Genomic DNA, 22,455 nt, shown 5'->3' on the forward strand with positions numbered 1-22,455 from the left:
AGCATCTTGTCACATCCTAGCAAAGCTATGACATTTTCCACAGTCTTTGACAAGACAGTTCAGTGGGTACTTCACAAATGTGAAGTAAGTAGTAGATCACCACCTGGTGAATGGTGATTTGTGTTGACATGATCTCTTTGACCTATATTTACTTACATACAGCTCTCATTATCCTTACCTCTCTCCACTGCTGAGGTTGCCAGCTCCCTGGAATGGCTCACTGTGCAATGTACCATATACACAATGGATGGTAGATAAAGAGGAAAAGGAATGTATATGCCCAGACCCCCAGTTACGAACGTCCAAGTTAAGAACAGCTCCAACTTGTGAATGGGCAAACCCAGAGGTCCCTGAGCAGCAAGTGGATGCCTGCTGTGCCAGCTGCAGTGAGGGGCAAGGAGAGGAAGGAAGAAAGGAAAGGGAAGGAAGAGGCGGGGGAAAAAACCCTGAGCGTCAGTGTCGGAAATAGTTCCTCAGTTGCAGAAGAACTGTAGTGGTTTTTCAAGCTCATTAAAAACTAGTGCATCCAAGCCAGTATGTTTCAGATCAAGTGGAGTTAGTGACAATCGAGACAATTTTAAAAGGTCATCATCCAGTGAATGTTAGGCTTAATGTTACCTTAAGAAGTGTTAACCTATACATCTTTTTACTATTTTTCTGCCTTTCTGTCTAAACTGTTTAAAGAACTGTACTGTACTCGTATATCAACACTCATCCAGATTCTTTCTCTCTCTTGTTCTCTGTAGTTTATTATTAAAATTCTGTATTGTGTTTAAGATGTTTTGATGTATATGCAAGTGTTTTATATGTTTTTATATACATGATCCAACTTAGATACCAATTGGACTTAAAGATGATCTTGGGAAGAGTACTCATTTTTAGTTTAGGGACCCAGTGTACTTTCTTCTTTATTTCAAGTTTACAGGTGAATGACAGTCCTTAGTTCCAGCATTTATAGAAGTACAAATAATCTTCAGGAGACTTTCCACCTGGTGAGCCCAAATGCTGACTGGGATGCTTATAAATGGGGTAGGACATCTTATGGCCAAGGGAATGGAATGGAGTATGGTAGAAGACAACCTGGTTGGATGGAGCAGCGAACAGGAGCATTTCACGCTGCACTGTTTTGTTGTGATCCTACCAGTTCTGTTCCAATTCCCAACATACTGGAAAACTAGATGGATAGTCATAACATCATGCTTTACTTTAAGGGTAACTGCCAGGTCCAAATAGAGTGGCCTGTTGCCATGACTGGGCAGAGGCCATGGACTGAAATGTTAATTTGTTTGGGGTATGGGACCTTCAAGGTGTGCCTGGTGTTACTGGACTGAGCCAGTCAACAGCTGGGGCAAACCCGGGTGGACCCCAGACCTGAGCCAAACAGAGCCTGAGACGAGACTTAGAGCCAAAATCAGCTTTATTCTAGAGCACTATAGAATAAAGGAACACAAAAGGGGACATTCAGCCCAAAGCATGTCTCAAAAGTTGCACCCCAGTACATGCGCTTTATACCCTAGGTAACCAATTAGGTCACCTAATACACATCTAATACATCGATACATCAATGTATGCACCCCCTCCTATGCTGGAGAAAGAGTCCTTTCTTCTTTCAGGGACCAGACATTTCCCATGTTTATTTCTTGTCTGCTCAAGATTCACACAGGCTTGCCATGTTCTTACTCCCTGCACATTTGCAACTTTCATGGCGGCTAGAGCCAGTTTCCACTATCCCTTTGATTACCGTATTCGAGGTCAGGCTAGCGTGTTAGCTGTGGGTTACACAAAGTTCATTTTGATCTTATCTTCCCTCCCTTCTGGGACAGTAAATGTGGTGTTTTTACCATGTGGCCTTCCTCTGGCCTCTCTCTGGCCATTACTCTTGGGGTGTTTTGGGGTGCTGCAATTGGTAACACTGGTATGCTACTGTCACAAGACGTGTTCTCTATTCCAGATTGAACCTTTCAATGGTGGTAGCTTGCACATGGTAGGGATGTTATGAGTGGAGCTGGCTGGAGTCGGGGGTCAGACTAGATGATCCAGGAAGCCAATTCTGACTCACTTTGTTTCTATGTTTGTTAAATTATTATACTGCTTCATAGATTATTCAAAAATATGATTCTAAGGGCTTGTGCTTTTTCCAGACTTCTTGTCTTCTTGAATCAAATTTGAGTGGAAACTCTTGAGTATTTTGAGGCATGAAAGATAAGTTCACTATCATCATACAGCAGATTTCCAGGAAAAATCACAATATCAGCTGAACTATGACTTCATGTTTTTGAGCCAGATAAGACCATTTAAATCACCTTTGTCTTCCCAATCACAGAAATAAATAGAAATGCAAAATTCACTACTTGAGGAACAGAATTTTAAAGAGTCTACAACTGAATTGGTTTCATTTTGACCCGGAAGATCCATTTCATTTTGACAGCTAGCCTTAGCAGCTTGGAGCAGGACAGTGGACTCTCTAATTAGATAATTTTTCCATTCATCTAGTACAGGGTTATGAACGAGTTCCACTCCTGAAAAAATGGAAATTCATCTTTAAATTGAATTTATATGTAAGTTTGATCAAATTTAGTTGGCCTTCCACATTTGGGATAAGGAGCACAGTACCTTCATGAAAGAAGAAAAATTGCAAATATCTTTAGCTACCTGCCAAACTCACCAGAGGGATTTCCCTCTCTGCATGAGCCAGACAGGAAGGCATGCTTTGGAGGCCTCGCTGTCTATCCTCGATCTCCATCCTCTCTCTCTGTGGTGATGCTTTGGAGGTGCTTCCTCCCTTCCTCTCTCTGGTGGGGATGATTTTCCTCAGTAATCCTTTTAAAAAATACAGACTGTGTGGCAGTTTGTATATTTGGGTTCGTAACTCAGACATTCATAATTTGGGGGCTGCCTGTATATTAGCTCTGAATCTACAGGTGATAAATTAAAAATAAAGAAATTATATCCTGAGCCTGCATCCTTCTCTAGGGAGTTCCAGGTTTTCTTCAGTGTATTTCTCCCAGTCCAGAAAACTCTGTCTTACCTGTCCCATTGGCCTGAAATTTGTTTATAAATTGGTCACCTGTATCTTCCCCCTTTACAATCTGGATGGTGTTTTTCCATGTATTTCCTATGCTACATCAGGCCCAGGAGAAGATCTCATGCACATTTGCAGCAGGAATGTCAGAGAACTTTGGCTGAGAGAATGTGTGAGCCACATGCATCTGGATCCCTAGGCAGCTGATTAATTAGCCTTATTCTTAGCGACTGCTAAAAGATTAGAGGAAAGCTCCTAAAACTATTGCTATAGAGCAATGTGGCTGATGAACTGATTGTAGTGGCTGGTTCAACTGCTGCCTTTCTGTAACTGTCACTTTTCATGTTGTCAACACAAAATTCTAAGAATTATATGTCATAGAATCTACTGACTGTTACAGTTACCTCACACTTGAGAGTAAGGCTTTCCCCTGTAATTCTCAGGAATTTTTCAGGCTATATGTGTAGAATATTGGTTTCTTAATTGAGCAGGGGGTTGGACCTGCTGGCCTTCTTGGCCCCTTTCAACTCTACTGTTCTATGCTTCTCTACTATTCTAAGGTTCCTGCCTGCCGTATTGCATGTATATTGTCAATCTGCCCCACTTGTGCATAGCACTTAAGGGTTTGATGATACATTGAGAGATGTGTCATGTCTGGATTGAAATGCAATGCAAAGGTTGCATTTGGCTCATCAAGTTATTAAGGCCTCGGCAATTATAGGCAGCCTATAAATACAAACAAGCAAACACAAATAAATAAATGTACTACCTACCAGCTTGCTGTCTTTATTAAATGACTTCCCATCAACATATTTTCTCTGGCAATTAAAAATCAACAACTACTATTATATCCAGGAGAAAAGTGACCAATTTGGACTTCAGATGGAAAAGCTTAACTATATGAAACTTGCATATTTTGTCCTACAAATGCTGAACTATCTGACCAAAAACAAATGGGGACAAGAGCATGTTGCTTATTCAACTGGTAGAGTGGATCCATCATAGACAATGATCCTAGCAGCTGAAATCATCAAGTGTGTGTTTTGAGTTTTGGGGAGAAAGCCAACATTTTCCTCTTTTGTCTTTGGTAGAACCAGCTCCTTGTGAAAGGTCTGCTGTTCGTAGAGGAGAAAGTTAAGCTTTCAGAAGGTAAGTAGAGCGAGTCTGTTTTGTGGAAGGGCTTTGGGCTAACTGTCATTTTTTGAGGCTTGGGTTGCTGAGATCGATTTGTGGGGGGAAAAGCACCTCTGAGTCACATGGGTAAGAACACAATCTTGTGCATCTTGAGATGGATAAAAAGAACTCTTGGAATTACAAGTCTTCTTCTAAACAGGCATAGGAAAACACCCCAAGTGTGTTAAGATCCTGCTATGCACAAGCAACAGAACTGGCTCTTGATACTATTGGGTTAGAACAAGGATGAAGTGACTCAACTTGATCAAAAAAAAAAGAATGCAAACAATCTAGTGGTCATCTACATACAATGCAAGTGCATGGTTCCACTTGTTAATCTGCATATCCTTATAGTCATGAGATGATGACTCATAATTCCATTTTTCCCCAGGATTTCTGAATAAAAACCAATGGTAAATTCCTTTCTATCTACTTGACAGAACAATTAAGATAACCAGCTTACCATGTGGTTATGTTGTTATTTGCTGTCAGATCTTCTCCAGTGTATGGCAACCCTATGACTGAATGCTGTCCAAAATGTCTTGCCCTTGATAGCCTTGTTCATACCTTGTAAACACAGGACTGTGACTTCCTTTATGGAATTGATCCATCTCATAGTTGGTCTTCCTCTTCAGCCTTAAATTTTCCCTTGCATCATTGTCTTCTCCAGTGAGCCTTGCCTTCCCATGATGTGTCAGAAGCACAACAGTTTTGCCCAGTTTTGTCATTTGTGCTTACGGAGAAAGTTCTAGCTTGATTTGATCTAAGACCCACTTGTTTTCATGGAAATTTACTGTTTAGCAAATGTCATCTTTGTTCACCCAATGTTAACTTGGTGGTGGAAAAAGTTGCCCAGCTAATGTCCATATATGTCTGTACTTAACCTTCTGAGTCTTCCTTGATTCTTGCTGTGTTTCTTTTTGGTTATACTGGAATGCTTGGATACTCAAGAAAGCTCTAAATAGACTTTAAGTGGTCATGCTATGTAGCTTTATCTCAGACAGACATGCTAGCAGCTCAATGTTACTGAGTCTTCAAACATTTTGAGTTGTCTGCATAAGACTCATGAATGGTCTACAATGAGGGGAAAATAATCTATCTTCTAGTTTACAAAAACTGACTTTTCAAAGATCAGGTTATAATTATGGGATTGCTATATCATTTTGGATGCTTTCTGTTACTTGGATCCAACTGGTATCCAGACTGCAAAAACACAAGGAGGGAAGGAGCTCTGTAGATAAGGATGCAGCAATATTTGGTTCCTTTTGTACAGTTAAAAAAAGTGAGTTTGAACTATGTTTAAATTATCAACAGGTAAATCTGGTGTGATGCATTAGCTTTAGGGCTTGACAAAGTAATTAATGTTCTGCTAAATTTAATTCTGACTAGTTCAGACCTGGAATATGCAGGCTTCTTCCAAGGGAAAGTTTCACAATGTGTGTTTAATTTTGAAAGCAATAAAATTGTGTTGAAAATCAGTGGGGCATAGGTTACCGAGGCTACAGTTCTAAGCATATTTATTTGGAAGCCAATCAAATACAGCGAACAGGGTCTGGTTACAATATTGTGATATCCAGATCTACAGAACTAGTTGGAGGTACGTCATGCAGATCACACAGTCTTTTGGAAAATGTGTCCCATCTGTGTCTTAGGCCATTTCTGTCTGTCTGGCCTCATAAAGAACACCCAACAACTGGAAACTGGGGCTTCCTGATTGGAAATAAAAGCTTAGTTTGGCAACTTCTTAGTGGTGAGCTTCTGAATCATTCTGTTTTATGTGGAAATCCAAATGGTGCTGGTTTGTGGCTGCTGAAACTTTAGTTTGGAAAGAAATTAGTATTCCATGGTTACAGCCAAGATCAGAGATTCTGTTTTGGTTTGCGAACTGAAAAATTGTCATAAGCCTGGGGACCAAAGCAGTTGCAATACTTGTGGCAAAGATGAGAGCCACTTGATTAATAATGAGACCATGTCTTGTTTGATCTTTCTTGGTTTGTATGACACACAGATTCCCATTTTTGTTTGCTACAGGAAAAATAGCCTGCCAATGGTTACATAATTTTGTGGAAGGGAAATCCCCGAACATATCCCCCTGTTTCCCAGTCCAGCTTGACTCATGCTTAAAAATAGTATTTGTCTGACTTGATGCACACCAACATAGAAAGGATGCATATTCATGTGCCAATTCCACTGAAAACAAAATGAACTGCATTTAATGAAACAACACTAGTTCAAGGATACATCTAACAAGGCATATTTGGATTCACACCCACAGTTCCTTCTCTAGCAGTTAATATACATGCAAAAAAAGTTCGTCCGCACCCAAAGGAAATTGTGTTGGTCATAAAAAATCCATATCGCATAATATTAGACCAACTCAAATATCAGAAAAATGTGCATCTATTTATTGGGCAACCCTAAAAAAGCAGTTTGGCTGGGTGATGGGCAGTTGTGATAAGAGAAGAAAAAGGCTCACTTGATGCTGTAGGCAAAATGGGATGGAACGGTATACAAAAGTTTTAAATAAATAAATAAATAAATAAATATGCCTGCATGGTCAGAATTTCACAGATGAGTAGGGGTTTGTAAACATTCAAATAGTACTGTGCTTGGCAATGCAATGGTGTCAGGTTTCATTGTCCTACGATCACTGGGAAGAAGAAAGTAGCAAGCAGTTTTGAGCCCTTCACCTTAAAAAAAGAATCTTGCTGCTGACTGAAAATTGGCTCTATCCTGGGCAATATAGTTGGGTTATTTGGTTCACAGAGAACAGAAGGTCAGCTGGATCAGGATGGTGGGTTTTGACACAATTTTTCCCACCTTTATGGAGCTTGGAGAGTGGACTTCTAGCTCCATAAGCAACTCTGTGGTAGATGGAGGAAGGTGCAAAGTAACTTGTCCAATGGTTGATAAAGAGCTTCCAGTGGTAAGTCAGTTGTGCCCTTAGTTGAAGAAAGCTTGGCCATAATTACCCGTGTTCTGGAGACCTTTTGTTTACTGTCACAATATGTTATCTGTGGATCTGCTTTTAACAATGCTCTGGATGCAGTAGTTGGTCTGAAATAGGGATGCAAGTTTACTACATGGGACTAATTGAATATATTATGCTTGTATTTTGTTGAACAGGCTCCCAGGCTGTGTGTGGGCTCAATTTAAAGAACTGCTTTTTATCTTCTAAACCTCTAAGTGACTTGGTACCAGGTTACCTGAAAGACCACTTCTTCCATATGTACCAAGTATCCCCAGTAATGAAGTGAGCCAGGGAATCACTAGGGAGAGTGTCCTTTTGGTAGTTATGGAAATGGGCCTGGAGAGGTTTGCTTGGCACTTACCATATAGTCTTTTCAGTGCAAAGTCATCTTTTTATTTGCCTAGGTCTCTCGGCTTTAAAATCTGCATTTTAATGTTGGCATAGCTCTGTGTTTTGTCTTCTATTGTTTTTATGGTTTTTTGTTTTATTTAAAGTATATATATTACACTTGTTTACTCTAAGCCTCCCAGAGAATTTTATTTTATAGGGCAGTATGCACATGTATAAATAAATCTGGTTTATAGCTGCAGAAGAATGTGAACTTGGATTTCCCAAGCCCAACCTTGTATCAATAGAATTATAATTGGTGTTTAGATGTGCCCACCAGCAGGTATTTTCTTAGTTAAGTATAACAAGCAACTAGCACATGCAGAGTCTTATGGCTAAATCTAGTGCAACTCTCTTTCATGGAACAAAGAAGAATTACGTTCCTCTATATAAGATCAATCCAGTACATTTAATTGGCCATTTGGTGACGGATCTGTCCAGTCTGCTTGCCTAACAGTGAACCGAGAGCTCTGTTCAGTCTGCTAACATGAAGGCTGAAAGTGGGATGTTACCATATGCACAAGCATGTCCCCCAGGATCCCAGTCCTTAGGCCTCCAAGAGAAATCCAAAGAGGGTTTCTCTGCATGCTTGCCTGAAGTTGAGTAGGAGGTGCCTGTCATGCCTGAGCTTGAATTGCAGAGGGTTTTTTGAGCAAAGCAAGGTTCGGATGTGAAGGAGAGAACCAAGGGATGACCACAATCTTGGGATCAAGGCAGAAGTGGGAATCAAAAACATGGGAACTGGAGCTCATTAAGCCTAGAACTTCTGTTGTTCCAGCAGAGAACAGATTGCTGCTGAGGACTTACTGGTCTAGCCTTCAGAGTTGTGTCTAGATCCAGCTGCAATAGTTAACCCAGTCCTTCACGCTTCTTGCTCTTGTAGAGTCCAAATTCTTTGTGCCTTCAATCATGTGCTTTCCTGGCAGGTGGTGCTTCTCTGACTCCACAGACATGGTAGATTCATCAGGCATTCTGTCCACGGGGGGCTCACCATGGACTGCTTTTGCTGAAGGACTTGGTGTGGCCTCTTTGCGGGAGTGAAGAGTGTGTACAGGAATGCTAGAATTGTGGAGGTGGGGAGTCTGGAGGGGTTTCCAGACTCAGAACTTATACCAGAGGAAGAATCTTCCTGGCCTTGGGTGTAAGACCACTCCCTGATACTTCCTCAGGCTAAAAAAAAAAAAATCACCCCTGATTAAGCAAGTAGAAAGCTTCAGACCTTTCTCCTTAGTGTAGGGGCTGAGTGAGCAGGCATATTGGGGCAATGTGCCAGTATCACCATTTTATGTTCAACTCTCCCCTGACCAGGCTGAACACCTGCATATGGCTTTACCGTTAGTAAGCTTATGTTAAATCTAGAGTCTATTGACTTAAGCAGTGTGATGGAGTGGGTTGGGGCGCTTCTGTGCAAAAGAATTTCAATTTTTGAGCACTCCCCATGGTGCCTTCTGTGAATTACTCTGCTGATTGTATGTGCTTCACAAGAGTAGCCTGTCCCTTAAATGTTTGTTTATGTCTGTGTAACAATATAACATCTGAATGCCTTGTCTAGCCCTGTATATATTAGGGAAGACCCTGTATATACTTGCCCTGAAATCAACAATGAGAACAATATTAATTTCTCACATTCCAGCCTCTTGGGCTGATTCGCTATAATTGCTATTATTTCTTTCACCTCTTTTAGAGAGAGGGCTAGTATTTTTAGTTAAAGGCTCATGACATGCTGTGTGACTCTTGGAAGTTGCTTCTGTTTGATAAAAAGAGGCAGATGCCGCCTTTGCTTTCTACTGAAAAGCTAAACCATGGTTTCATGGTTTTCACATGATCTTGACCTGGTCACGTGGGTCCAACACTGGTTATTTCTGGGCACAAGCTCTCAATTTAGCCATAGATATTTTGAAGGAGTAATTAATATAAACTTAGGTACAGCTGCGAACTCTTCTCTGGTTTTACACAAGAATGTATTTAGATGGCTTACTTTATTAGGCAGTTTAATGATGAGGCTGAAATAGGACTACAAGTGACCTATTTCCTAAAAGATGGCTTTCTTTCTCTCCCCTGTTAGGAGAGAATCGCATCCATGTGCTATCAGAAATCTGGGATCACTTCTTCACAGAAACTCTTCCTACACTCCAGGCTATATTTTATCCTGTTCAGGTAAGTCAAGTTAAAATTTAAGTTTAGAAGGAATAAATAATGTGTTTATGCAAACACAGGAGCCATCCAAGCTGATCACAAATTGCTTCTTTAAAGTTGTTGCGACAGCCATGTCTTAAACCTTAAAGGAAAAATTAAACTATAAAACCACAGAGTTTACCAGATATTCTGCTAAACTTGTTTATCTAACAAATATGGATAGAGTAGGTTAGAGGGCAGGTGCAACTTGACATGGCTGCTAGAATTGAAAGAACACACTCTTTTGGGACCTTAAAGGTTAGCGGTATGTCTCTATGTGTGAGCCATAGTTTCTGCCAAAATATTCAATATACCTTTGGTGAATCCACAGTTGGAGGATATACTTTTATTGTTAAAAGCCCAAAGGATGTTATTTGAGGTGTATACAAATGAAATAATGTGTTTATGCATACACAGGAGCCTTTGTATGTATGTGGAAGCAGAGCAAGGATATGCTAACTCTCTTGAGTGAATCTTATAATATTTGCAAATAGTACACAACACTTATCCACCCCTACTCCATTCCAGTAAGTTATATCTGTATTCGAGAATACATAGAAACAGAGCGAGGAGGAACATGAGAACAGGAGTGCTTGATCAGGCCAAATACCTCTCTAGTCCAGGATTCTGTTTTCAGAGTGGTGAAAGAGAGGGAAGGACCTGCCTATTTCCTTAAATGTTTACCTATCTGATTGTAGAACTACAGTGGAAGTCTAAGCAACTACATCTATGTTGGCCTCTGATTTTGCTGGCTTCAGTAAAGGGCCAACAATTCTAAGAATTGTTTTTTTTTTTTTTGCTGACCAGGGTAATAATCCTAACTATTGTGTAACTTTCAGGGTTCATTCTGTGAAATTGTGGAAAAAATGTATGTACCATATATAGTGTTCACTACCGTCCATGATTTCAGGCATCCATGCCGGGGGGGGGGGGGGCTGGAATCTATCCCCCATGGATACAGGGCCTCTCTGTAATAATTTTCTTAAGGAGCTGAACAGCTTCACTTGTGAATCAAGGAAACAATCTTTTCTGGGCAGGCGACGTTAGTGGCAATACAAATTGCCTGCAGAATGGAATTCTTAAGAAGGTTATACACTTTTCTCTTTGCTTTTATATCAGCCCTTGGGAATCTAGTATTGGCTGCTTAATTTTTTTCTGTCCCATTCCAAAATGTCAATAGGTAAACCTCACTGTATCATACAAACCATTTTCCAGTTGGTGTTTCCCCAAAGGCCTGGAGGAATGGAAAAGATTATTCTTGCTACAGAAATACTAACTTTCCATGATGTATTTCTCTCTCTCCCTCACTCTTTCCCTCCCTTTCCCTGTCTCTTACCTATACTTGCAGCAGATGCCAGAAGGTATGTGTAGCAGTGCAGGCAGGTGAAATGCATGCATTTCAGATGACTTTACTTCCTTTCTTAGATATTAAATAATAGATACTGAAATTCTGGATATTAAGGACAATAAGATGCTTCCACATAATATAGAGGTGGGCAGCTAGGGTCATCTAGATGTTTTGGTCTGCAGCTTCCATCAGGCCTAGTTAATGGAATCAGTGATGAGAGATGATAAAAATTGTAGGCCAATAATGCATCTGGCGCTCCATAAGTTGCTTGTCTTTGCTATAAGGTATTTGTTTATTTATTTATTTATTAGAACATTTCTATGCCGCCCCTTGCCAAAGCCTCGGGGCGGCTTACAACACAATAAAATACAAAAATAACAATATAAAATTAAAATTAACAATATAAAATAAATAAAAAATATAAAAGATATAAAAGAAGTTATAAAAGAAAAGAAAAGAGATGGGAGTGCTAATTTCATAATAATTTAAATACCCCATATGGACATGCATGCTTGTATTGATAATTCTCAAATGGTTGATTGGTAAGATTTTAGAAATTATGCAGGTGAGACTCAGACAACCAAAAATGGGTGTTGGGAACAGAGCAAGATTGATGAAAGTTTACATTTCAGTTCAGAAAGTGGTTCTTTTTTGGGTTTTAATGGAACCTAGACCCACACCTAAGAATGGTCTAAAAATAATGCATTAGCATTTGTTTTGTTTCAGCTGCATCACACTGCTGCCATAGGTTCAGCTTGTCATTGACACAATCCAAAACTCATTTTCAAACGAGTTTGAAAATGAAAGGTATCCTAGAAAGGTATGGCAGGAAAGGCATCCTACATCTGTGCAGTGCTACAACCTCTTTCTGCAGATGGTAGCACTGCACAGATTATAGGATACCTTTCTATATCCTATAGAATAGGAAAGGAAAGGAATTGTGGAATTGCACTTGTGGAAAGGAATTGATGGGTCTGGCCACTCCTAGAACAGAAGCTATGATAGGCTCCACTGGTGGATGGATGGCATTGGCTACTGTATTTTGCATTGCTTCAGCTGAATTATTTGGGTTTTGACTAATTTCCATTCTTCCATAAGTTTTACATTTTATTTCAGTCTTCCAAGGGAATAGCTAGCGCCATCCCCCCCCCCCCCCAACCTGGACATCATCTTCAAATTCTGTAAGGATCCCTCTCATCCTTCATCAAACGGTACTTCCAGACAGTTCCTAGCGCTACCAGTCATAAGTAATTGTGCAGCTCTTCAGTCTTTTGATGCTTATTTGATTTTCTCTTGCAAGAGAAAAGATGGGAGAAGTGTTGGGAAAAGGAGACAGGGCAATTGCAGAGTAAAGCCTTGTTTGGAAGCACTTTGAAGTTGCAATCTTATGCATGTTTAGACAAAACAAATGCCCTACAAAACCCAGTATTCTCCAGTCAGGCATGCTAGCTGGAAATGCTTAAACTGTAGCTCTTTTTTGTTGTTTTGTTTTGTTTTGTTTAAACATGCATAGGGCTGCACCCTAAGACATTAATAAGCATGCTGAAGAGTGCTAGTTCATAGACAGAGCCATGGGGCATCCCATTGAAAACCACCGGGTTTGATGAGGAGCCAGTAATAGCTGAGAAATCTCTCTGATGAGAACATAATCTAGGTAGTTTAGGTAGTTTGCTAATGAAAATATAAAGTGAAACTTTATCAGATGCTTTGCTAAAATTTCAGTAAATCAGTGGAAGCTTCATAATAACATGCAGCCTGCCAAAATTTCACTGACATACTATTTTGTCAGTGCAATTTTGTGGCACGCTAGGCTTTTGTCCCTCTATTTCCTAAATAAAGAAAAGAAAGACCAATCAGTTTGTATGATTTAAGTTAACTATTTTGAATATTGGGGGAGCGGTTGAAAGAATGACATAATGAAAGAGAAAAGATATAAAATAGATTGTTTATCAATAACTCACATGTGCCGCATTCTAATGATTCCTAAATTGTAATCTGAAGTCCATGGAAGGGTGAGAGACTTTAGAAAACAGAAATTTGGGCAGCTGAAGTGGGGAATGTAGGAGAAAAAACCTTGCTGTACTGTTACAGTATCATTACAGGACTCTTGTTCATCTGCATTGAACCATAAAACTAGAGGGTAATTGGGTGATTAAATGCAAACCATAGCAGTGGACCCACATCTGCATCCTCTAGTGTACAAAAGATAAATGTACAATTCTATACCAATTTCTCCAGTCCCAAATGTCTGTGAGTGGAACTCCCATTAATTTAACAAGGTGTTCTTCACAAGTTACGAGGATAAGCATTTGATTTTCCTAAAACTACATAGCTGGTCAAGTAGACAATTTGGCATGAGATCATAGCCCAGTTTGTGCACAGAACCCATTTGTTTGTTTGTTTCAAATCCCAGGTTGTCATAAATGACCCAGCATGTTGTCACATGCTCCAGCCGGGTTCCTCCTACAAGCGGGAACAATTATCTTAGGTTTCCAGCTCTGACTTGTTGGGGGAAAGGCAAACCAAGTATGGCTAGCATGCTAACCTAGGAAGGAAGTATGCCTGGATTGTTTCAGGCAAGGGTGGCTGAACTGCAGTGACTTGCATGTTGCATGTATAATGTGTAAAATGGAATTTGCGTATAATTTAAAACTTGGGGAATTAACTTTTAAAAAAATGTGTCAGAAGGTAGTTCTGGTAGTTCAACTTAGTATATCAATGTCTTTGTTTGAATTGAGTTTCAAGAGGCTGTTTGTGTGTTTGGGGGGAAATAACAGTCATGACTGGGCTTTGATCCTTATTATGTGTCACAGAAGTTATTCTGGATTAGATAATGCTGTTTACAGAGCTGGTGGCACAACTTTACAAGCTTAGAAAGCTCTGAGGAAGCCCAAGCATGCAATCTGTATTTTGATAGGATTGTTTGTTTTGCTAAGTCAGTTCCTGAAGGAAAATGCTGGATGTTTGTAACATTGGATGATGTGAGGAACAAGAACCATAGATTATGAGGGAAATGGGTTCCCAACCCTGTGGTTTTCTTCAGAACATTAGCAAGAAGATTTAGAGGATCTGTGGTCAGGAGAATTGTACTTAACCCAACAATTATCTCTTACATGTTCCCTTCTACTCAAAGATTGCATTTTCCCATGCCTATCCACCAGCCAGGATACAAAATAGAAGTGAACACAATTTGGATAAAATGACTTTGGACACTAGGTGGGAATTGATGGGTGTAGGATGGATTAAGCTCCAATTTACCCTGCCTGATTTTTCCCAGCAGATGTCCACATATTTCTATTACCTCACAAATTTCTCGTCAAATGCATGTATTATTTTTTCAAATACTTTATGCTATTCCTCAGCCAAGAAGGCTACCAAAGCAGCTTACACAGAATCATTTAAACAACCAAAAAAAGATGCAACATGTGAGAAAAAAGGAATAGAGACAGAGAAAAATCAATTCTTTGAATAGGGCTGGTGGAACAGCTCTGCTCTCCATCAGCTCAGCCTACAGCAATTGCTTCTGGTGGTTCATGAGGAAGAATTTCAGAAGGGCTGGTGAGAGGGGCTTGTTTCCCCTTCTCCCTCAGCCTGGTCTGCTGGAATGACCACAGGAAGAGCCCTGCTGGATCAGACCAAGGGTCCATCTAGATCAGTGTTGTGTTCACATAGGGGTACTGACTCTGCTACAGGAGGCAGCCTGTAGCCAACGGGTCTTGTAGCCATTGATAGCCACCTGCTGGTGGTGACAGTGGAGGAAAAGGACCTTCAGGAGGAGATTTCAGCAATGCTGGAGGAATCTCTATGTTCACCCTCTCAGATGTCCCCCTTCAGTCCTGAGATAACGTCTTGTTCCTCCCCCATGATAGATTTCCCCCTGTACGTTATACAGGTGTTAACATTCTTTCTTTATTTGTATGTTTATGATTCTTTCTCTGGTCTAGTAGGTGTTGTGAACTGCCAAGACAGCTTTGGCCGTGGGCCGTATAGAAATGTAATTAATAATTATAATAATTCACAATGAAAAAACTTCAGACATGAAAAATATGTGAAAAGCAATCTGAAAACATTAAAAGCAGAAGTTTAGAGCAAGAAAGAACCTCAGTAACTATTCGGAGTGAGGCGATTTAAAATCCTATAAGGACCATATAGAACAAAACTTGTTAATAGGGAAGGGGCTTGCCTAACTTTCTTTGGGAGATAGTTCTACGAGGTGGTGCTTTCACAGAGAAGGACCTATCCCATATTCTCACCAGCCTAAGTTTTGTGGGTGTTAGTACATGAGGAACTTGACCCAGTGCTTTAAAGTCTGTGTCTTCCATTTTCTTAGCAGGAAGATTCCTGTGTTCTTTGTGCAAGTCCCCCGCACCCACCACCTTTCTCTGTGTTCTGTGTAGCAGTACACAGCACCACGTGCAATACACTTGGCTTCTGTAGCAAGTAATGGCGTCACGTTGGATAATGCCTGGGTTTCCTTGCTGGACAAAATGCTATGAACATGTCAGGAAAACATGGAAGAAGCCCCGTGGAAAAGGCTTGCAACCTGTCATGAGTGAGGAATCACAAGTGCATAATAAGTGCTTCATGGAGAGAAGCCCTTGATAGTATGGCACATGAAAGACTATCCAAAGATCTTAAACTGTGGACATATGGGAGGAAGTAGCCTTGGATTGGGCTGGAAACTAACAGGCAGTTGACACAAGACTGGCCAAGAAAGCACACATCAGAGAGCAAACTGGTTGCTACAGTTTGCACTTGCTTCAGTTTCTGAATAATCTAGTAATTCTGTGAGTTAAAGTGATTGAGCTGGATCGAGATCATACATTGACACAGCTGATGCCGTGGCCCTCTGGGAATTCCATCCCATACTTTCTACAGAACTGGCCTGACTCCTTCCTGTCCCCACACCAACACCTTCTGAAGTGTAAACTAGGGCAAAACATTTTTTGTAAGAGCAAAAGGTGCATCTGAGTCATTAGCTTATGTTCTTATTTTGCATTTTGATGAACTTTTCAGGTGTATCATTAACTCCATTATGAATTGATGATTAACAAACATAGATTCCCTCTAGGGAGAGATTTGCTTTGTTTGTTATAGATTGGCAAGCTATACCATAACTCCCATGGAGAGTATAGGGCATAGTTTAGCTTTGCTAGGAGAAAAGGAGTAGGAAGCAAGTAGGAAGGGATTTTGAACTGCTTAATCTTGGCATCAGCTTGATTAATGGAGTAGCAAATAACACTGCTGTTAAGCTATAAGAATGGGTACTGAAATACTAGATCTATTGCAAAGGTGGTGGGTTTTTTTAATATAATGAAACATCTGGTCTTTTTAATAGCCTTAAAAATCTGTAAATTGAACACAGAGGCTGAAGTAAGAAACTTGGCATGGATTTTGGTAAAGCTCAGGTCTCTTTTGTGAATGTTTTGTTGAAATATTTGGAAGTGTACCACCTATGGCATGCTTTTCCATGTCAGGAGCATTCCTGCTCCCACATTATTAGCACTAATTGTTTGCTATAAGTATCTCTCTACTTGCATTCTTGTGGCCAGGTGTACAGTTCCTCAAGAGGATCAGACATACTTCTTTTTATTTCTAACCACTTCTATTCCACCTTATGTTCCTGCTTACTCCCTCATTCTCCAGTTATTCTGTGATAACATTTGACCCCACTGATTGCTTGCAATTATCGTTAAGTTTGTGGTAGTTAGCAAATACAGTTGAATGCATCTTTGTGGCAATGGGTGATCCTTTTCTACTATTTCTCTCCCTGTGTATTTATGTACAGGGTCAAGAACTGACCATCCGCCAGATCGCCTTGCTTGGCTTCCGAGACTTGGTCTTGCTAAGAGTCAAGCTGGATGAGATCCTTCCTCAGTTCCAAAGCAGCATCCCACCTTCTATTGTCCAGATGCTACTGATTTTACAAGTGAGGAATGGTTTCTTCTTCTTTTACGTGCTTTGCTTAGAGGACTAATGGACAAGTGGTGAGGGAGTTCTGGAAAGCCTTCTTATTTGTGCGTTCTAGAAAGATGTAACCAAGTAATTGTCATGCATGTTATATTAACGAAGTTTTATTTGGCTCCCAAACAGTTTATCCAAAAAGCTCCTGTTGACAAAATTTTGTTCACAAAGATTGTATTCTCTAAATTATAATATATGCAACTATCATAGACTACTTAAGAGCTTTCCTTTTTATAGGATAAAATTTTATTGCAGATACTTTTTCATGCCACTGACTCCTGAATGCTCATGCTACAATATATTTGTTCAAATTTAAGGTACTGCAGGGCTCTTTCTTGAATTTTGCATTTTCTTTGCTTCCTTTTATCTCTGTGGATAGTCTGATCATGTGACCTATTTTGTGTTCTTTTAGTAGGAGAACTATCTTTATCCACTTATTCCTAAGTTTATAAGTAGCAATTCCAGTACTGTAGGCTCATGGCTACCATAGTAGCATGGATCACAGGGAAAGGGCTAGTAAGAAATGAAGACACAGAAACAGATGGGTTAAGTGGATTGGCCACAATGTACTGTTGGTTGTGGGCTAATATATTTGGTGGGGCAAGGGGCATGGACCACGTCACTGGCTGAGGATACCCCTAAGTATGGCCTGCATGCTGGGCACATATCAGAGAGTGGTAGGACTCTGGGGCTCACTATATCTGAAACTGCTAATATGAACTCTTCCTGTACCCTGGTGGTGAGTGACTGGCTTGCCTGCCCCTAAGCTGGGTGGGTCTTGAGTCCACAGTCCTAAAATATCAGATGGGGATCCCTCATCATACAGAGTGGGAGGCCAATCTTGCTTTCCGCTAAAATAAATCCAACCCAGAGCCTCTCAGATCTTACCAATGTTGTTACTTGAACAGAAAAGAAAAGGCTCTCCTCCCCTGTTATAAATGCAACATGCAATCCAATTACACTAAGATAAAATAGCAACAGTCTTACTGTGGGGACCCTGAACCTCCTGCATCTCCTTGCTACGTGTGCATACAAGTAAAATTCCATCCCAGCTGAATCCATGACGGGGTGGTGGGAAAGCCAGTGTTAGCAATGGCTTAGTCCTGAACATATAGTCTCTCTCTGGTTCACTCTGAAGACCACCCCTCACCAGTGTTCCGCTGGCCAAGCCCAAGCCAGGCTCCTGGAGGCTTCACAGTGCTGCAGCTGCATCTCCTTTTTTCTGTTCACCTCAACAAGGAAGTGGTGGGGCAGGGCGGGCAGGCAGGAATTGCTTTATCCCATCTGGTAAAATCTGCTGGAAAGAAACCTAGCCTCATTCTACTTCTCTTGCCATTTGAGTCTCTTCTTTAATTGAACTGCCCTGGAGCCAATTACCATAGGATCAGTCCAGTCATCCCATCATCTTGCTTGATTGCCTGATTAGGTCACATCTGCAAACTTGGGTCAATTGGGTAACATACTGGAACATTCTCAATAGTGGGTCCTTTTATGGGGCACTTTTGGTAGAACAGTTTACCTTCATATCAAGCCATAGGGTGGCTGAAAAGAGGTATAAAATATTTTCGTGTTTTAGGCGTTAGAATGGCTGCTTCAGGTTCTAGTTTGCTCTTCTCTGGCGCTTCTGAAACTGTCATGGAGATTTAGTGACTGATAACAGTCATGTATATGGTATGCTTTCAGTGTTTGTAATATTTTTTATTTCACTGTTAAACTACCCCAGAAACAGAATCATCATTTAAATAGAGTAACTAGTGGGGGAATATGTGATTGTTCAGTTCCAGTCATGGAGCGGAGTTGGAGTTTACTGACTGATATGTTTGGATTTCTAGTAAGGGGCTTTTCTAATCCCTTCAACCTAGTAATACAGAATTCTGCACATTCCAGCTGGTGAGTCAGAAAACATCCTCTGTAACTGAACTTGAACATGCTGAAATTGACAGGATTGGAGCTCAGATGGGAGCCCTGGGAGCAAGCTGCTGTGCATGATATCCATGGGAAATGCCTAGTACATAAAAAGAGCTAAGCCAGATCAGACCAAGGGTCCATCTGGTCTTCCCTCCCACTCATGTTCCCCAGCACTGGTGTATATAGGCAGGCTACCCCTGATTTTGGAGGATGTGTATAGCCATCAGCTAATAGCCATTGAAAGCTTTCTCCTCCATGAATTTATTTAATCACCTTTTCCAGCCTTCCAAATTGGTGGTCATTGCTGAATTCCATTGCTGAATTATGCACTGTGTAAAAAAGCATTTCCTCTAATCAGTCTGGAATCTCCTGCCAGTCAGCTTCGTGGGATGATCCCGGGTTCTAATATTATGAGCAAAAGAGAAAAATGAAGTTTTTGCCAATATAAAAAGCCCCTTAGTGTAAGGTGACACACTTGCAGACTATCCGGAAAGGACTGACCATGCTTAGGAGCCACAGAATGCTGAATGTCAGTCGTAAAATGAAGAGTACAAGGGGAAATCTGAAGGAGGAGAAGGTGAGAATGTCCTGTCTAAAGCTTTCTTGAGGTTGGGTGGAACCCTGAATGTGGCCAGCTGCACTTCCTTTTTTTCTTTATTCACACTGGTTTTTAAAAACCAAAGTGGTGTATTTTTCTGAATCAGTAAAGATGTGTATCTGAATTATTGTTTAAAATGTGTGTGTATTTTTTATTTTTTGTGTTAAAGGGAGTCCATGAGCCTACAGGTCCCAGCAAGGCCTTCATGCAACTGGAAGAGCTTGTTAAACTGGTGGTTTCCCCATATCTTGGTTTGTGTGAAGAGCACTGTTTTCCTGGCAGTACCTGTGCCCTAGGTAAGATGCACTGTGTTGAAATGTGTCAGTTCCTGGGCTGTTTGTCTGTTCAGTGAGACTTGGCAAATCATGTGAGACTGATAATATAAATGCAAGACAGACATATAATTATTTTCAGTTTCGTTGCTGTTTATAAAAGAAGCAATCAGTATCCAAAGTGTGCATTCTCGTCCCAGTTATGCCTTTAGGTCGTTGTAACTCAGAATTGAGCTTGAGCAGTTGAGCAAAGAAAAGGCATGTATATAAACAGTGGTGCTTCTATCATACCTCGGGTAGCTGTTAAAAGCCTCTGTCTTTCTGTACACCCAGAATATCTAATCATTATGTATCTTCGTGCAGGCGATTGACAATTTGCATCACCCTGGAGTCAGTACTGATCAGTGTAGCCTAAAACAGAATTTGGCTGCATGGAAAAAACTTGTGCTTCTTTTTCTCAAGCCGCCTTGAGTAACCGTGAGACTTTCACTCTTTGCAAGCTGTTTGTGTAGTTGGTTAAGATTTAATTAAAACAACTAGCCAAAAACCTCTCACTAAGTACCAGTCATTCTTAGAGTCTGAACTGTATTTAGCAGTTCTTCTGCCTTTGGCCTTTAAGGGAACTTTCCAGTGTTCATCGTCTGGTCTCTTGTTGGAAGTGCACGCCTCTGGTTTACACAGTGTCATTGGCTATGTATTGTCCAGTGATCCACTTGATCGCTGGGGGAGCTGAAATGGTAGTCAGTTTGAAAACATGGACTTCATTCCAGTTGTGATCTGTGATCTCCACGGACTGCTTGTCCCAGGACTTTGTTCTATGCTGTGCGAAAAGAAATGATATTAATGTCAGTAGAATTAAATAAATGGCATATTTAGTTAAGAAGTGGTAAATTGGCAGCCCTCTAGATGCTGCTGGATTCCACCTTTCAGGGGCCATGCAGCTGCTTAATCTAATTGAATCTAATACATATACATTTATTATTGCATTTATATTCCACCTTTTTTCCTTTGTGCAAATTATCTCAGATTCCTGCAAATCTTCCTCCTCTTTTCCATTTTAGCCTCAGAACAACCTGTGAGGTGGTTAAAAAGTGAGTCAGACTGGCCTGAGTTCACCCATTGAGCTTCCTGGCTAAGAGAGGACTAGAACTCGGGTCTCCCCAACCCAGCACTTGAGCTGCTTCATCGCATTGGCTCTACAGGTGTAGTTCGTTGCACTTTGTTGCTTCCAGCTCCACCAGTCTTAAACCACGTTGTCTTGGTCATTCTTCATTTCTCTGCCTACCTCTTAAGTCTTACATAAAAGTGAAGCACATTATGCAGATTTTTTCACATCCACGGTTACATCTTTGCATTGGTCCTGGCATGTATTGCTTTAGCTGGCATGCTAATCCTGTTCGTGTCCAAGTGGAATAGAATGCCGCCTGTGAGTTGAGCAGAAGCCTAAGTTTCTTACATCCTTACATCTCAATCCTGCTTATTGGAAATGAGTCCCTCTGGGTCCAAGAAGGCCTCTTCATTGGCGTGCTGTGGGCATCTGCCCTACTGTTGCCTTTCAGATCCAGTCAAAAACTTGTTTTACTTTAAAGGAAATCCCACTGAATTTGGAGGGATTAGCTTTTCAATAGTCGTGGTTATGATAGCAGCTGCTGATATACCAGTGTTCCCTGTGGGTTCTGCCTTACCTAATCTTTATTAGGTTTGGAGACCTAGGCTGATCTCCAAAAATTCTCTGTGTCTTTAGAAAGCTACCTTTCTGGGGCTTGCTGTCTAACTGCTAGGAAAGCAAAAATGTTGGTAACGCCATATCTGATTGCTGTGCACAATCTGAGCAGCTGTAAATGCATGTCTTCAGTAAACTTGGTGTACCTCTCCCAATGCAAATATAATCATTGCATAGCTTGCTCTTCACAGCTAATAAAATCATGACCCTTCGCTCTCAGAAGGGATATAAGATAAAGTGTACTGGGACTCGGCTGTTGCTGAAATCATTTGTTTGAAAGGTACCCATGTGACTCTTGTGAAACCTCCCGTTGTCCTCTTGTCTGCCCATAAAACAAAAGGTTGCTGTCATAAAGCGCAGTTTTATGTACTCCATGGCCTTGAACAAATTATGGATTCAACCACATTTGCCTTGCATGCAGAAGGCCTTTTTCCCTCATCAGCATATAGGCAAAAATTCTTGGCACCGTGTCACTCAAAGGCAGCTGTGGGGGTGCACTTGGAACGCTGGTAGTATACTAGAGATGGCCTGAAACGAGCCGTTTGGACAACCCACTGCACAGACAGAATCCAGTAGCTCTTTATTACATGACTTTATTTAATTTATTTATCTTTATAACATCTGTGCAGAAGTAAGTCCCACTGAATTCATGGCTGGGACATGAGTCCCATTACTCATTTATCTGGGATAAATCCCATTGAAATCAGCAGGGCTTACTTCTGAGTAGACATGTCTAGCCTTCACTGCAAATTAGAGTGTCAATCCACCCTTTCTGTTTTCATCATGTAGTCTGTTAATTCCAGAGCATTCTTGAAAGGTAATAAGTAGCTTGAGAGAATGACAAATGTTATTTGACAGCAAAGTATTTAGTTTTTAAAATCATAGGCACTTTCTCCATGTTTGTGTTTGGGAGA

General features: G+C 40.7%; 2 protein-coding genes across 7 annotated transcripts in view; one reads left to right on the forward strand and one right to left on the reverse strand.

Annotated features, from left to right (window-relative positions):
- PRR5L (proline rich 5 like) overlaps window positions 1–22,455 on the forward strand; it is a 77,510-nt gene that overhangs the window by 43,233 nt on the left and 11,822 nt on the right. For all 5 annotated transcript variants that reach the window (XM_044436603.1, XM_044436605.1, XM_044436606.1 and 2 more), the window contains 4 exons: window positions 4,114–4,171; window positions 9,619–9,710; window positions 16,865–17,005; window positions 19,716–19,842. In XM_044436603.1, coding sequence (XP_044292538.1) covers window positions 4,114–4,171; window positions 9,619–9,710; window positions 16,865–17,005; window positions 19,716–19,842 — 418 coding nt within the window. The remainder of the gene's footprint in view (window positions 1–4,113; window positions 4,172–9,618; window positions 9,711–16,864; window positions 17,006–19,715; window positions 19,843–22,455) is intronic.
- The window catches only part of TRAF6 (TNF receptor associated factor 6), a 56,206-nt gene continuing 53,701 nt past the window's right edge, over window positions 19,951–22,455 (reverse strand). For both annotated transcript variants that reach the window (XM_044436596.1, XM_044436597.1), the window contains exon 9: window positions 19,951–20,638. In XM_044436596.1, the coding sequence (XP_044292531.1) occupies window positions 20,560–20,638 (79 nt within the window). In that variant the 3' untranslated portion in view covers window positions 19,951–20,559. The remainder of the gene's footprint in view (window positions 20,639–22,455) is intronic.

The sequence above is a fragment of the Varanus komodoensis genome, unplaced genomic scaffold (assembly GCF_004798865.1).
Source record: "Varanus komodoensis strain SLA01 unplaced genomic scaffold, ASM479886v1 scaffold3, whole genome shotgun sequence".
Taxonomy (NCBI): Eukaryota; Metazoa; Chordata; class Lepidosauria; order Squamata; family Varanidae; genus Varanus; species Varanus komodoensis.